The following is a 15,129-nucleotide window of genomic DNA, read 5'->3' on the forward strand; positions in this document are numbered from 1 at the left end:
CCTTCACGGCAGCCCAGCCCCACCGCCTGCCACCCGCTGCCAGCAGCACCACAACGGCCTCTGCCACGGCAGCAGCTCGACAAGGGGGGAATTGTGCCAGCACAGCACTCTGTACTGTGGGTGCACCCCTGCCCCAGCACCCTCCTCTGGTGCCCCCATCTCCCCCGGCTCATGAGCTGCCCCCGTCACCGCGGCACAAGGGATGTGTGACCCGTGGTGCGTTAGCTCAGATGCAGCAGGGTGCAGAGATGAAGTGTGTTCTCAGAACTCCACAGAACGGGGCAGAGGGATCCCTCTTGCCCCATGCCCCTTTGGGAGAGACGACCCCCTGGCCAGACCCCCAGCCTTGCTCACATGTGCGGGGCCCCGCGGCAGAGAGCACGCACAAGGGGCCGGGCGCCGGCATGCTGGGGCTCCATCCTCCCGCCCCTGCCCCTTCCCCCAGGCAGTAAATCATCCCCACTCCCCTCATGAAAGGGCCATGTATGTGCTGCCGGTGCAGGGAGCCTGCCTGGTGCCAACAATATTGCTCTTGGAAGGCAGCCGGAGCTGCGGGAACACAGCCGCCCCTTGTGCCTGGCCCCAGCACTTGCCGCCACTCCCGCTGCGGTGGCACCTGCGGCCAGCCAGAGCCCGCGCAGCTCGGTGGCTCCTGTGGGGGCTGGAGCCTGGGGGGCTCTTTCCTCCTGGAAGTTTCTCTTGGCCTCCTCTGAACGGCTCTTGTTTGGGGCACAGAAGCCTCAGCTCACTGTACCCTGTACGTGCATAGGATCCGAGGCTGAGCAGGCTCATTCCATGTGCTGGGTGATGTGAACCTTCTGTGTCAGCCCTGAAGCACGGGGGTGAGCCCCCACAAAGGGCTTCCAACTCCATCCAGTCCCACTGGCTTTGACATGGTAACTTCCAGCCACAACCTGCTGCCCTCCTATCAGCGGGGACCCGCTGAGGAAGGCAGGGGGCAAGCTGGAGGGGCAGGCAGCTGTCCCAGACTGGGCAGGGTGCTCCGCAGGGGCTGTGCCCTGCCCTGGAGGCAAGCAGCCAGGTTCGGGGCAGCTCGTCCCACCAGACCCTGGTGTTGCCTGCCTATCCTTATCTCTGGCTGGGAGGGACGGATGGAGCAACCCAACTCAGTTAAGGTTTAACCAGGCAGAACTTGGCAAACATAAACCTGCTGCTCCCTCTGGGGAGCCAAGAACGTGGGGCCCAGCGCAGGGGCTGCAGGACAGGGACACCAGGGGCCCAGGCTTCATGTAGCCCCCAGTATGGCACAGGAGCATCATCAGATTTGGGCAGTAAAGGCTGAGCAGGGAACATACGTGTTGAGGGCGATACAGCAGGCGGGTGGGCAGTGTCATGCCTTGTCCTGCTGCAGCCCTGCCACCTCTTCCTGCCCTGGCTGTGCAGGGGAGTGCTGCAGCTGGCACAGGGAACATGTGGAGGTGCTTGGGGCCAGAACATCTTGTGCTCCCCGTGGGGACATGGCACACACCATGTACTGGGTTGGGCACCACAGTGCCCATATATGGGCCAAGAAAGCAAGAGCTTTGCTCACCAGCCCTGTCCCTGGCATAACATTGGGGGTTCATCCTGGTAAAGCAGCAGCCATGGCAAGGAGCTGCAAGGCAGGGACAGGGCCACCCCAATTTTCCCAGCCCCTAATTGTAAGCAGGCACACAGACCTGACTCCACATCTGCACCTGATTTACTCAATGGAGCCTGCGGGGCCACGAGGGATGGCAGTGGTTGGGGCTGTGACCGGGACTGTGCTTCCCCCAGCTGAGGCAGGGACCCTGGTCTGCTGCTGGAGGAGCAACTGACTCCACAGAGCTGGCCGCAGCCTGGGCAGGGCACTGTGGTGCTTCTGTGGAGGATGTAGCTGGTGCGTGGCTCTGCCAGCCCAGAAGGCAACGGAGTTCAGCCTGGCAAGGTAGCCAGAGCCCTGGCCCAGGGCAGGGAGGAGCAGAGCTGGGCTGACAGCACACTAACACCAGGGCACACCTAGGGACAAGGGCCATGCTCCATCCTCAGCCTCCAGGCCATGTGGGTGGCTCTGGTCCCACAGCCAGGCTCCAGGTCCCTTCCTGTCATGCCCAGGGGTGCCCATGGGTGCTGGTGTCCCTCTGAGAGCACTGCAGCAGCAGAATGGGCAAACCCCAGAGTGGGGACAGGGAGAAGGGGCCACTACCAGCTTGCTGCCAAACCCTCCTTACACCAGATACACACTTCCTCTCACACCTCACCCACCTTCACAGGAAGCAATTACACAATGAAAACTACTCTAAGGGAGTGAAGTATTTGCTGTCTAGCAAGTCTCTTCCAGCTGGATCCTTTTCCTGACAGATTCAGTCCCCGCTCTGCTCAACGAGTGTATACAGGAGGGTAGGGCTTTGCTTATCCAGAGGGATAATGAAACCATTGTGGGCTGGCAAAGGATGTGCGTTCTGGGGCCACCAACAACTCCAGTAGTGCTGCAACTTGCTCTAGAAGTCTTGGCTGAAGTAACTGTAGCCTCCTGGGGCAGTTGACTCTTCCCGGACATACTGCTGTGGTGGGAATGGTCCAACGACCGGCACTGCTCCTGGCATTCTGCACAGTGAAGGGAGCAAGAAAAAGGAAAAAAAAGGAGACAATGTCACAAATGCTCTGAAATGTGCCAGCTGCAATCACTGCTCAGCAGGCAAGGCTGTCAGCGGAGCAACAGCCCACTGCAGCCAAGGCAACAACTTGCCAGAAAATCTTCCAAGTGAATCCTTGCTCTCTGTGCCTGTGTGTAAACAGACACCTTTACCGTGGCAGAATTAGCTGCGGCAAAGCTCAAGGACTGCTAAAGAGCTCCCATTACAAAGCAAGCATCCTGCTTCTCTGCAGGCTACAGAAGCTGAAACAGGACTGCACAGCTTAATCCAGAACAGCTTTCTGAAAGGGTGTTGTATGGCTGCAACAGCTCTGACAACAGCAGTGTCCTTAAAGAGAACATTAATGTGTGCGTGTTGGGAACATCCTTGATGTTATCTCTCTAGAATGGGATACTTCCAATTCACTGATCTAGTTGTGCTGGAGTTTCCCTGGGATGAAAGATGTCTTCCTATCAAGTACTCCCCAGAAATGAGGGACCAGGAGGCTGTTATTCCATAGTCAGGCAAAAAGAGATCCCAGTTTTCTACCTGTCCCTTCAGGGGAATTTGGCTACGAGCCTGCCCTCCCTTCAGGTAGGATTTCCTAATACCTCTTCCTTCTAAGAAGCTTTCTAACCAACCCAGGCTCATTACTGCGTCTCTTTTAGTGAAGGCTCTTAAATTAAAATTGGCAGTCTCCAGAACAAGTATTTTTGGTATTAATCATCTGGCAGCACAATTTTTTTCAATTAATAATATATGCAAGGGATGCCATTATTTAACTTGCCAGCTGTAAGAGTGAATTCAGGAACACAGTCCAGGTTTCTGAAGCATGCTGACTATATGCCAAATTTTAAAACAAGCAATCCCAACGGAGATTAGAATGGCAAGCAGATCTCCACTGAGCCAGTCCTTAATTAAATTAAAATCTCAGTTGTTAAGAGAAACTGTGTTTAATAGGCGTCAGGTTCACTGCAAAGGTCTGTGCTGAGCTGAACTATTCGGAACCAAAAGTAACGGGAGGCACTTCCACCTCGGCAGCACAACTGGGCTGTCTGCAGAGGGAGCTCCTGGAGCAGCGTCAGGACAGAGAGCCTGCACAGACCCGGCTGTTCTCTGTCTGGAAGTCTGCTGGAAACACGTGCTCAAAACTGCATTTTAGGTTATATTTAGGCCATCGATTTGAGCAGCAATGCTGGAAACACATTTAGACAAGAACATTACTTACTGATTCTTGTGTTTGAAGCCACTGATGTGAGCTTGGTACTGCTCTATGGAGTTCAGCACTATGTTACATGTGCTGCAGGGGTAGCCCTTCCCAGCTGAAACAGACAGCAATGTTAGCACACACAGCTAGCCAATCCCTGTGCCCTTAGAAACAAGCAAGGTACCCAATCACCTCATTTATTGAACAACCCTAAACAAAGACAAACACAGTCAGCAATCTGACCAGGCAGGGAGATCACAGAATCCCACTACCCCACCGTGTATCTGCCACTCATTGCAAGGGAATAACTAAGCCAGAAAAGCTTTCCTGATCAGAACACGGTTTGTTCATTGCTAAAAAACACACACATGCTCCTTACAAACAGTTCACAGTATCATGCATAGTAAAAGTTTCAGATTTGGACCCCAAACCCCAAAGGCTATAACTGCCTTTGCAACTCCATTTCTCTTCCATATTTCTACTTCTGCTGATCTGGATATCTCAAAACAGAAAACAGGAGATATTGAATTTGTAAGCTTATAACATTTCAATAAAAAAGGCAGCCAAAGGAGATTACACCCACTGTCCAGCTCCACAATGCAGCATTTTGTTAAGCCTTGCTGAGGTGCCAGCTGAGAATATTAAGCTCTGTCCTCAAGCAGTTTGGTTACAGTCAGTGGATCAGTTAACTGCCAGGAAAAAAAAAAAAAGTTTCCAACAATAGTGGTACTCGACAGGATCAATGGTTTTGTGTAACATGACAACTCCAGCTGGACTGAAAGTTCAGGAGGTCACAGATACCAAACAGGCAAGCATGGCAGCACAGGAGTCTCTAACAGGGAAAAATTCTGGCAGTTGTCCTCAAGACATTAAGTGTTCCTAAATTTTGGCTGACTAGGGAAGGGCTCTGGTTGGGAATTCCACATGGAAAACATTTCCTTAAGGTGAAAGAGGAGACAGACCCCAGGTGTGCAAAGCAGTAAATCATTGGGAAGCTCAACTCTGGATGTAGCAGACACTTTGCCACGTGCTGCTGCACCTCAGATATTTCAGACTCCAGTGGGACACTGGGCTCTCAAAATGAAGCTGGATCTGGGCAGTAAAGGCCAGAGGAGCTGATACAGCCTTCATATCTGCTTCCCTGCACCATCAATGTCAAGGTTTCTTTGTTGCAAACCAATCCAACAAGTGCATGCACAAAGTTGTCTAAACTATACTCAATCCCAAACCACTCATTCCCAAAGAACTTTAAGCAGGCAACCACCTCAGTGTTGCATTTACAAAGAACACATCTTTATCTGCTGCAAGTCAGGTTCCAGCAGAGAGTTTAGGGACAAAACACCCCTGACTGCAGCCCATCTTATCTGAGAAGCCCCTGACTATAGCCCAGGCTCTGAAACCTTTCCTGAAGAGCTGAAGTGCCCTAGAGATGTGACTCTATGTATTCCTGTTCTGCTGGCACTTCTTGGGACACATCAATCACACAGGCAAGGGCACTGCCCACCTACCCAGGCAAGGGCACTGCCCACCTACCCAGCCCGCCTGGGCTGGAGCTCCTGCCCCTGTCAACGCCTGAGTCACACTCAAATGGAACCATTCATCAGACCCCAGTAATTAGGTGCAGAGCAGATGGGTAACGTGAGATACAGAGCACCTTTTCCATCTCCCACACGGCCACGCAATGTGGGAGAGAACATTACTTGGCTAATTGAGCCTCATTTGTCATAAGTGCTACCGGTATCTAAAGGTGGCCTGCAAAGAATTAGAATAATTAATCTTCTGCTTGTGTGGGTTTTTATGACAGAGAAAGAAGCCCTTGATGAAGATTTTAAGATGATCTGTCTGCTTATTATTTACCTCAAGTATCCAGCAGGTACTAAGACTTCCTGGCCCAACAGAAGGCTGCTGGGAGGAACAAAGGAGTTTTCTGTGAGTGCCTAATGCTTTCACTGGACTCGGAAGGCTTTCATCACGTGCAAATACTCATAAGCAGCAGATCATAAACCAAAAGAGTTTTAACTGTCTGCCTAAAGTTCCTCCTTAATAGCTCTGGGGGTTTTTTTCCACATTCCTTCTTGCTCCAGAGAGAGTTGCATTAGTTCATCAGATGGAAGTGCCCACACAGAGGCAGAAAGGCATTCAGGAAGAAATCTTTCTGGCTTTCATGTGCTTTGAAGCAGCAGGTGCAGTTAAACCTATTCCTTCCATCTGTGGCTAGTCCCCTCAAAGTCGACTTTTAAGCATCAAATGCCACTTTTATCTTTCCATTTTGGATGCAATCACCTAACTAGAAACAGTACTGGCCAAAATCCCTGGATTATCTGCACAGAGAATAAAAAGGACACATCCCCGATTAAACAACACCGCATAACACAACCCAAAGCTCATCACGAGTAGCTACAGTCTAAAACATCTGCTGCCAGGGGTTACAGCATCAACCAAATCAATCTTAGGGTGTATAATCAAGTTCCTCATCACGAGCAATACTCCCCTGCTCCCTCCACACAGACTCTCTTGTCCAAAGGCCTGTCAGACACATTCTGCTTCTCTCCCACTCTGCTCTTCAGCTGATTATCAGCCTCCCTCGTTGAGAACTCACCCATGAAGGATGATGCTGGTGCATCAGGGGTTCGGCCGTAGTGCGCCATCAGCTTGTGTTTGGTCTCCTGCTTTCTGTGCTTCTTGCCTACATAGTGCTGTTTTGCCATAAGGGGGTTGTTGAACGTGGCATGGCAGAGGCTACAGAACTTGTCTGGGTCAGTAATGTCCTTGTTCTCTTCGTTAGAAGATGCAGTAGAGGTGGGGAGGGCAGCAGGGTGTTTCTGTGGGGGCACTGTCTCTGTAGGGTGAATCCAAACTCATTGTCAGTCACAGAACTGAGAGGTAAAAACCAGTTTCTTTATTTCCCCTAAACATATATTAAAACCAGTAACACACTACATCTAAACCCCAAACATAGCCAATCTCAATAAATTAATGATTTTCCTGCCTCTTCCCTTAATGCTGCAGAATTTAAAGACATGGTAACATAACTCAGAGTATGCCAGGAAAACTTTCAGTATTTAAAAAATCCAACAGATTTGCATATTTCTCCTTAGCATAAGCATGACTGTATTCAAGAAACACTGGGCGTGAATGAGCTTCCACCTGTTACCATTTCCCAGACAGAACAGGGGCACAAGCTCTTCACAGCAAAGGCAGTGGGATTCTGGAAGCATCATGCCACCACAGGATTTGATCCTGAATTCATAAGGAGTCCTGCCTGAGACACAGCATAAATGGGACTAGGTCTGACACAGTGAATCCACACAGGGAAGCAGCTCTTCTGTGTGGTAGAGAAACCTGCACCCTCTCACTCCAGAGTGCCAAGGGCTCCAAAGAACAAGAAGATCCTGGAGGAGGCTTTCCTGTGCACACATTTTAAAAAAGTCATGAAGACATGCTGGGACAGACAGTTTCTGCCTGGAAGATCCCAGGAGTCAGGTGTCTGGGTGACTCACAAGTCCCCATCTTGGAAGCAGCACAAGTGCCATCCTAAGCTGCACTCAACATCTGTTTTCCTTCTGTCCTGACCAGCTGCAGCCTCCCTGGCCCACAGCTACCCCTACCTGCCCTGGACAGAGGGTGTCACTCCCCACTCATCAGGCCTTTCTGGCTGCTAGCAATGGGATGGGACACTTGTGCCAGGGCACACAAGTTCAGAACAAGCAGATAATGATGCTCCCCAGCTGCACTCTCCCACTCCCCAGTAATCTGCAGCTCCCAAGTCTGTGACCCTCAGAGGCCACATTGTTGTGGCTGTGAAGTCCTGAGGAATTTGCCATATCAAGAGTATCACCAGTCACTTCAGTCTCTGTAATCTTTCAATGAGCATCACACCCTGTAACAGGCGCTTTTTCTACATCTTAACATCACACGCCTGGGCCCTGCACACAGGGATGGGTACAACGGCTGCTGCCAGCTGCATTTCCCCCAAACAAAGCAAAACAGAAAAACACACAACCTCTTGCTAATGTCAGCCCACTGACCAGGCTGGCACAGCCAGGTCCCTGGAGGTGCACTGCTGGCTTACTCTATTTCATGGCAAAGAGCACACACACTCTTACAAAAGCTCACACTCGGGGTTCAACAATCCCCTCATCAACCCTTTGGGACAACGTGAAGGTGCTGCAGACGCTCATACCTTCTACTTTGGAGGCTTGCTGCTTCATGTTCTTGGCATGAGTCTTGCCCAAGTAGTGAGATGTTGCCACAGCCGGAGAGGAGAAGGTCATGTTGCAGATGGGACAACACTTGTTCCTGTCCTCCCCGTTGCTGCCTTCCTGTTTGCTGTCCTGTGCACAGAGAAACACTGAGTTGCTGAGGCTGGGAAGGACCTCTGCAGGTCATCCCACCCAGCCTCCTGGTTTTGAAGAGAAATGCTACCATTTGGGGGTCTAGAAAAAGATCATCAAAGACATTCAGGTGTTAAGTTGATGAAGTGTGAGTAGGAAGAACTTCTGTGATGCAGCATCACCCTCTCTCTCCCTGGAGAGCATTCTTGCATCAGATTACTGTTTTTAACCTGTTGGCAAACATTCCAGGCAGAGGGGCAGCCCCAGACTGTTTGGGTTAAGGACAAGGTTAAGCGTGTGGCTGCCAAAATTAGACCATGCAGCCCTGTCTCCTGCAAGGTGTGAACTGAGCAGCACAAACATCACTATCAGCTGGGTCATCTGCAACACAACACCAGCTGAGGAGGGAGCAGCAGGCAGCTCTCAGCCTGACACTATGTGCAAAGGCATCTGCTGTTCTCCCCCAGCTCCCTGCAAATGCCAGAGCTAGGGATTACAGCTGAAGCGATCATAAAAGTAGAATCTGTTCCCCAAGGGAGTCACAGGGCAAAGAGACGGCTGAAGGGAACATGGGGCCTTTACTGAGCAACAGGCTCCAGCTACCAGCTGAGGGGACCTAAACAAGTAAAATTAAGAATGCTCTGGGAAGAGAATTCCTGTGGACGGTGAACCCAATGTGCTCTGTGTGGTTATGCAACGATGCTCCTGACGAGCAGCTGCTCCTGTTCTTTCTCTGTCATTTCAAGCAAGACTATCAAAAAGAACATGCATTTGTTTAAATGGAGAGGACAAACTCAAAGAGGCTTTTTGAGTGTGGAGGGCAGCAAGAACTGGGACAAGGCCTGGTGAAACAACTGCCACTGAGCTTCTCACTTCTCACAAAATCTCTTCTGAGAGCATTTTCCTTGTTCACTTACAGGGCTGTGCAACTGCCTTTAGCCCAGCAGGTCCTACAGAGCTGTATTTAGCCCTGGTGGATCATCCACTCACAAAACCCAAGGATGGATCAGGCTGGAAGGGACCACGGTGTGTCACTGGTCCAACCTCCCTGCTCCAGCAGGGTTATCCCTGAGCACTTGGCACAGGATTGCATGCAAAGGGTTCTGGAACATCCCTAGTGAGAGTGATTCCACAGTTCTGGAACATCCCCAGTAAGGGAGACTCCATGCCTTCTCTAGGCAATCCTCCAGTGCTCGGTCACAGCACAGGTTCCTAATGTTCACGTGAAACTTCCTTGGCCTCAGTTTCTGCCTGTTGCCCCTCACCTTGTTGCTGAGCACCCCTGAGCAGAGTCTGGTTTATCCTCTGACACCCTCCTTTCAGCCAATTCACAGAATGAGAGAATCATTAAGAAAAGACCTCCAAGTTCAACCTCTGACCGATAGCAACCTTGTCAACTAGACCAGAGCACTTGAGGGCCATGTCCAATCATTTCTTAAATATCTCCAGGGATGGGGACTCCACCACCTCCCTTCCAATACCTGACAACCCTTTCAGTGAAGAAATTCCTCCTGATGTTGAACCTGAACCTCCCTGGCACAACTTGAGGCCATTTCCTCTTGTCCTGTTGCTGGTTTCCTGGGAGAAGAGGCCAACCTCCACTTGGATACAGCTTCCTGACAGAGATTTGTAGGGAGCAATATTGTCTGCCCTGACCCTCCTTTCTCCAGACTAAACAATCCCAGCTTCCTCAGCCGCTCTTCACAGGACTTACCCTCTAGATCTTAGGACATTGATTGTAGGTAGATATTATTGATAGACATTGATCAGGTCTCCTCTCACCTGCTTCACCTCCAGCTTCATCTTCTTCCCGTGGGAGCCCTCCTCCCCGCCGTGGATGGATAGGTACCGTCTCACTTTGTTGGCGTGTTTCTTGCTCTGTGCAAAGCAGAGAAAACCCCGCTCGGTGCCTCGCCGAGCCCGGGGCTGGGCTGGGGCGGAGGCGGAGGGCTCCCCCTTCCCTACCTGGTAGTGAGCCAGCCGCTGTGACTCGGAGATGAGCAGGGCGCTGCACACCTTGCACTGCGCCTCGGTGAAAATGTGTCCGTTCTCCCGGATCAGCCGCTCCACTGTGGGGTGAGACACAAAACGGGGGCGTCAGCGGCCCGGCGGGACCCCGCGAGGTGCGCGCCGTCCCCGTTCGGGATGCTCCGGCACCTCGCAGGATCCAACCGGGCTACCTCACGAGGGCACCTCGTGAGACCCAACCACCCGCCCGCTCCCGGTCCTGCCGCCTCACCCGCCTCTTTGCCCACCAGCGGCCCCGCAGCGTCCCCGTTGCTACCGGCCCCGTCCGCCATGGCCGCCGTCCCCGCCTCACGCCTTTCTCGCGAGAAGCCGCCCGCGCGCCCCCTCCGTGCCTAGCAACGGTGGGGAGGTCTCCCGCGAGACCACCGCACGCCCCGAGGGAAGCGGCGGCGGACATGTTGGTTGTGGGCACGGGTGCATTGCGGACAGCCCCGTGGCGACTCGTTCCTGTGGGTGTTAAAGCGGCGCAGCGCATCCTTCCCCTGAGGAGGCGGCTTCCGGGCTGAGAAAACGGTGAGACAACCAGCACCTCAGAGCGAGGCGTCCGGGCCCGCTGCCCGCCCGCCACGGACATGGCGTTGCCCGCTTCAGCATCCCGATGACCACGTGTGACACGGGGAAGCTGCCGCCGCCATCTTGGGTGAGGGCAATGAGGCCTCCGCCGCCAACTTGAGCGCGGGTGCGGGACCCGCCGACCGGGGCCGGTGCGGGAGACCCGGTGGAGAGGCCGCGGGCAACGGGGCGGCCCGGGCCCGGTGAGTACCTTGTGTCCTGCGGGGCATGCCGCTGCCCCGCGGAGGGTGGGCCCCAGGCGAGCCGCGGGGCTCCTGGGGCTGCGAGGGAAACCCCTTCCCCTCGCCCGGGGCCGTTCTCCGGCCCCCACCCCCGGGCTGGCCATCCCCAGGTATCACCCCCGGTCCCCGCCTCCGGCGCCCCGGGTCCGGCCTCCAGCCCTGTCCCCTGGGGAAGGAACACCTCCCGTTCCCCTCTAAGGGCTTTTCCTCTGTCTCTTGCCTGAAGAGAGAGGCACACCCCCAGGTGCTGTGGCTGGGGATACCCTGGCACTCCTCCTGGACCGTCCCCTGGGGAAAGGACCCGAAAACCGGAGCTCTGCCTTGGCCGCGTCCCCTGAGATCAAGGCGCTCCTGCCTCTCCCGTTCCGCTTGCCAGGCCTGGCTCCCTCCCCTTTTCCCGGGGCAGCCCCTGCACGCTCCCTTCTCTTAGGTTTGCCCACCTGTGGCTGATCCCCTTCCCCAGAGCTCACCCCTATCCCGCCTGGGATCCCCCGTGCTTCTCCCCAGTTTCTCGGGTATCCCTGACTCCATCCTTTCCGTGCAGAGCCCTCCGTGCGCGAAGGCAGCGGGTTGGGAAAGGGAAAGAACCGTGGGTGGGTTCTGGTATTGGGTCGCTTTCCCTCCGTGTACATGAGGGAAAAGGTTTTCCTCGCCTGCCCTTGGAGGAGGGAGATGCTTCGGGCTGGACTCGAGGGCATTGGAGCAGGGAGCATCTCCCGAGAGCTCAGCAGCCTGTGCGGATGCGCCCGGCCGTGCGTGGCCTCTGCGGTGCCCGTGTCCCCTCTGTGCAGAGCCAGCTCTATGAACGGATCAATCCTGTAAACAATTCCTCTCTCCCCGGGGCGCTGCCAGCCCTCGTGTCCTGCTCAGGGAGCATCAGCTGGGCTCTGCGTGCGGGGTCGAGCCGAGGGGTCTGGGGATGATATTTCCATGGAAGCGTGTGGTGCTGACCCTCCTGAGCACGGGGAGCGTCATGCCTCTGCTTCCCGAGGTGGGGGGAGTTGTTTACAAAGCGACAGCCTGTGTCTCCAGCGACTCAGGAACTCATCCGGGGATGAGAGTCATTCATTTTTTTTTGGCTTGGTTTTTTTTTCGAGCATTTTTCAAGCTGTCACAGCTTGGCAGGTCTGTAGCTGCGGTGTCAAGATTTAGAATTATTCTGTCGGTAATTGCTTTCTGATTCATCAAAATGATAGATGAGAGGGAAAATGACAAATAATCACAAGTTTGGGATCTTCAAGGATATCCCTAAAAATGTGACTGGAGAAGCGTGGCATGTGTGAGTTCCTTGTCAGGAGGTCACCTTTGCTGTCAGAGCATTTACGAAGAAATTCTCTTAAATTCAGAGGTGGAAAAAAATCTGGATAACTCAAAATGAGTCTGCAAACTGGACTGCAAAGGTAATTTCAGATAATTCAGTCTCTGGCCTTTTTTTTTTGCTGGGTCTGAAAGCAGGTATCTTCCCCTCAGGCACTCACAACTATCCTTTCCAAGAGTGCTAAAAGCAAAATATGCTCAGCTTCGCTTCCTGAAGAGGAGGTCTGTGCTCTGATGCGTGTTGTCTTCTCTCAGCTACACCAGCTTGTCTAATAAAAGCTATTACTGCTCTCCTACTCACAGCCTCAGACTAGCACAGCTACAAGTGATCTCTTACTTGTCTTGTTCCCTTAGTTACGTTTTCAGAGTCTCTCTTTGCCACAAGTCCCTTCATTTTCAGAAGCGTTGTGGGAGTTGTGTGGTTACATCTCTTACATCTCCTCTTTTCTCTCCTTTAAATGTTGAAGGTAGGTGACTCATCATAACTTCAGCTGATATTTCTCAGTGATCTCTTATTTAGCACAGAGCACTGAGCAGAAGATGTATCGCAGAGTCAGAGGAGAGATGGTGATACTGGCATGGATTAAAAGAGAAAAAAAAAAAAAAAAAAGAGGCAATGCAGCAGTTGTTTGTTGCTTTTGTTGTGGGGGTAAGAAGGTTTACAGGCTGCCTCTCCAAAGCCTCAGTGACCCTGTGTGGGTCCTTCTGTGCTCCTCACAGCATATGAGTGAGTGATTTTCCAGAGATAAAGGAACATTCTTTACCACCATGGATGCACTTCGTGGAGGCAGCTCACAGCAGCTGGGTGTGAGACTTGGCTCATCTCCCTGAACAGGGAGGGCAAAGAGACCATTTGGAGCAAAAGATAAAAATATGGAGAGCAAATAGTGAGGATATTCCGACAACCCTGGAGTTCAGCTTAGCTGGAGATGAACAGCTTTGTTTTTCAAGAGCCAGTGCTTTACCAAGAGCAGTGCTTATTTTTATTTTCCCTTCCTTTAATGGCTCCAAACTGACAGAGAGCAGGATTAAATTAGATTTTAGGAAGAAATTCTTCCTGTTGAGGGTGGTGAGACACTGGCACAGGTTGCCCAGAGAAGCTGTGGCTGCCCCATCCCTGGAAGTGTTCAAAGCCAGGTTGGACACGGCTTGGAGCAGCCTGGGATGGTGGGTGGTGTCCCTGCCTGTGGCAGGGGTTTGGAATGGGATGATCTTTAAGGTCCCTTTCAACCCAAACCATTCTGTGATTCCTAAACGCACACTGGAGGACTGCAGAGGTCCTTGCAGTCACTTTGGCGCCGTGGCTGCCCATTTGTGCAACATTCTGCTTTCAGAGGGCTCAGCAAACCTTTGGTGCAAATCATGACTCACCAGGATAATCGCCTTTTGTCTCTGGGCGTGTGTGTGCATGTATTTGCAGAAGGAAGGCTGCAGATCATAGGGAGGGAGCGTGGTTATTCTTCACCTTGCTGCTCGGACTGTAGATGGAGCAATGCACTGCTGTTCCCGGCGCTGATGGGGATTTTGGCCTCCCTTAGTGTTTCTGTACTCGGTGGCTGTTTGCAATTTTGTGGTGTTACAGAGAAGGGTTTGGCTCTATCCTGGGTGATGTAGGGTTTCTGTTGCATCTTCTCTTACTCTTATTTTAGATCTCAGCACACATTTGAGCTATTTCAGTGATCTTGAAGGAAGGCAGGGTGATTCTGTGGAAGGACACTGGTCTGGGAACCGGCCAACTTAACTTGCATTTGCAGCTCTGCTGTTCCCTGATGTGGAACGAGGGGCTTGTTGTTCAGCCTCTGTCTGCGCATGTTTAATTGAACTTCAGCAGAGCTGGTCATGCTCAGCCTGCTTTGTAAGGCTCTTTTACATCACAGTTCAAGAAGCACTGAATGTTATTGTCGAGCTACCAGGCAAACAGCAAGCACAGGCAGGAAAGGGTGATTTAACTCTGTGCTGTCCTGCTGCTCTCCTTTCCTGAGATCTCTTCCCAGTCCTCTCCTCTGAGCTCTTTTGGATGCAGGCAGCTAATGCTTGCTGTGCATCCCTTTCCATCCTATGAGCTGCCACGGGAAGGGATGCTGAAGTACCAGTTTGCATTGTGTGGGCACCTGCCCTCAATCGTTCCACGCACTCAGGTTTGCACTAATAACACTCAGCAGGTTCCTCGCTGCTCGTTAAGTGCCTTCGTTAATGCGGGTGGTTTGGGCATGTCTGGATGGAGTTCTTCCAGAGGCTGCTGCTCATTGAGAAACCCATACTGCCAGATAAACCTGTTGTCTTGTTTCCAGCCTGCCTGCTGCCATTGCCTGTGTTTTCCCTGTCTGTGGTGCTGGAGCAGCCGTGCACTGAGCTGTGCAGACGGCAGGACAGCATCCTTGAACGAACAATGCCTTTCCCCCTGGTTTTGTCCAATACAAAAGCTGACAAAGGGCTGTGCTGTGGTGTGCAAATGTCAGCTTGATCCACTGCCACAGCCCAGTTTGTTTTGGTCAAGGTGTGGGGCTGAGGAGGGGAGGTTGTGTTGGAAGGCGGGAGACCCGCTGCGGAGGAGTTTGCTGGTGGGCTTTTAGAGGAAAGCCTCATTGCTTTGGAACAAGGCATTCAGAGCAGCTTTGGTCTGTGTTGCTGTTCCCCTGAAACCCCTTTTTAGCAATCAGCTGTAATAAAGTGTTCTTAACTAGATGAGTGGTGACTGGTGCATGTGGCTCCCAGTAACACTAAATCCACCACGCTTTGTAATAAGGTTTCAGTGCCTGGGGTCTTTTGCCTAAAAATAGCAAAAAGAAAAAAAGAGTGTTAGGGGAAATCTAAATCAGAAGGAAACAAATGGC

At 52.5% G+C, this 15,129-nt stretch overlaps 2 protein-coding genes across 13 annotated transcripts in view; one reads left to right on the plus strand and one right to left on the minus strand.

Moving 5' to 3' along the window:
• Positions 1–1,684: 1,684 nt before the first annotated feature.
• On the minus strand, positions 1,685–10,981 carry ZNF346 (zinc finger protein 346). Of its 2 annotated transcripts, none has more exons than XM_040078259.1 (7): positions 10,948–10,981; positions 10,122–10,225; positions 9,939–10,034; positions 8,006–8,156; positions 6,422–6,661; positions 3,844–3,937; positions 1,685–2,586 (listed from the first exon to the last, which is right to left on the minus strand). In XM_040078259.1, the coding sequence occupies exons 1-7, from the start codon at positions 10,964–10,966 to the stop codon at positions 2,481–2,483; spliced, it is 810 nt and encodes a 269-aa protein (XP_039934193.1). In that variant the 5' UTR covers positions 10,967–10,981; the 3' UTR covers positions 1,685–2,480. The 2 variants fall into 2 exon arrangements, with proteins under 2 accessions (XP_039934193.1, XP_039934192.1); XM_040078258.2 differs by lacking the exon at positions 10,948–10,981 and adding an exon at positions 10,396–10,484.
• The window catches only part of UIMC1 (ubiquitin interaction motif containing 1), a 40,196-nt gene continuing 35,639 nt past the window's right edge, over positions 10,573–15,129 (plus strand). For 6 of the 11 annotated variants that reach the window (XM_040078247.2, XM_040078254.2, XM_040078255.2 and 3 more), the window contains exon 1: positions 10,824–10,939. The gene's annotated coding sequence lies outside the window, so the exon portion shown is untranslated. Of the gene's footprint in view, positions 10,940–11,069; positions 11,089–14,656; positions 14,793–14,893; positions 14,914–15,129 lie in introns of those variants that run through there. The other 5 variants (XM_040078248.2, XM_040078249.1, XM_040078251.1 and 2 more) reach the window with 5 other exon arrangements.

Source organism: Hirundo rustica, chromosome 14 (genome assembly GCF_015227805.2).
Source record: "Hirundo rustica isolate bHirRus1 chromosome 14, bHirRus1.pri.v3, whole genome shotgun sequence".
NCBI lineage: Eukaryota > Metazoa > Chordata > Aves > Passeriformes > Hirundinidae > Hirundo > Hirundo rustica.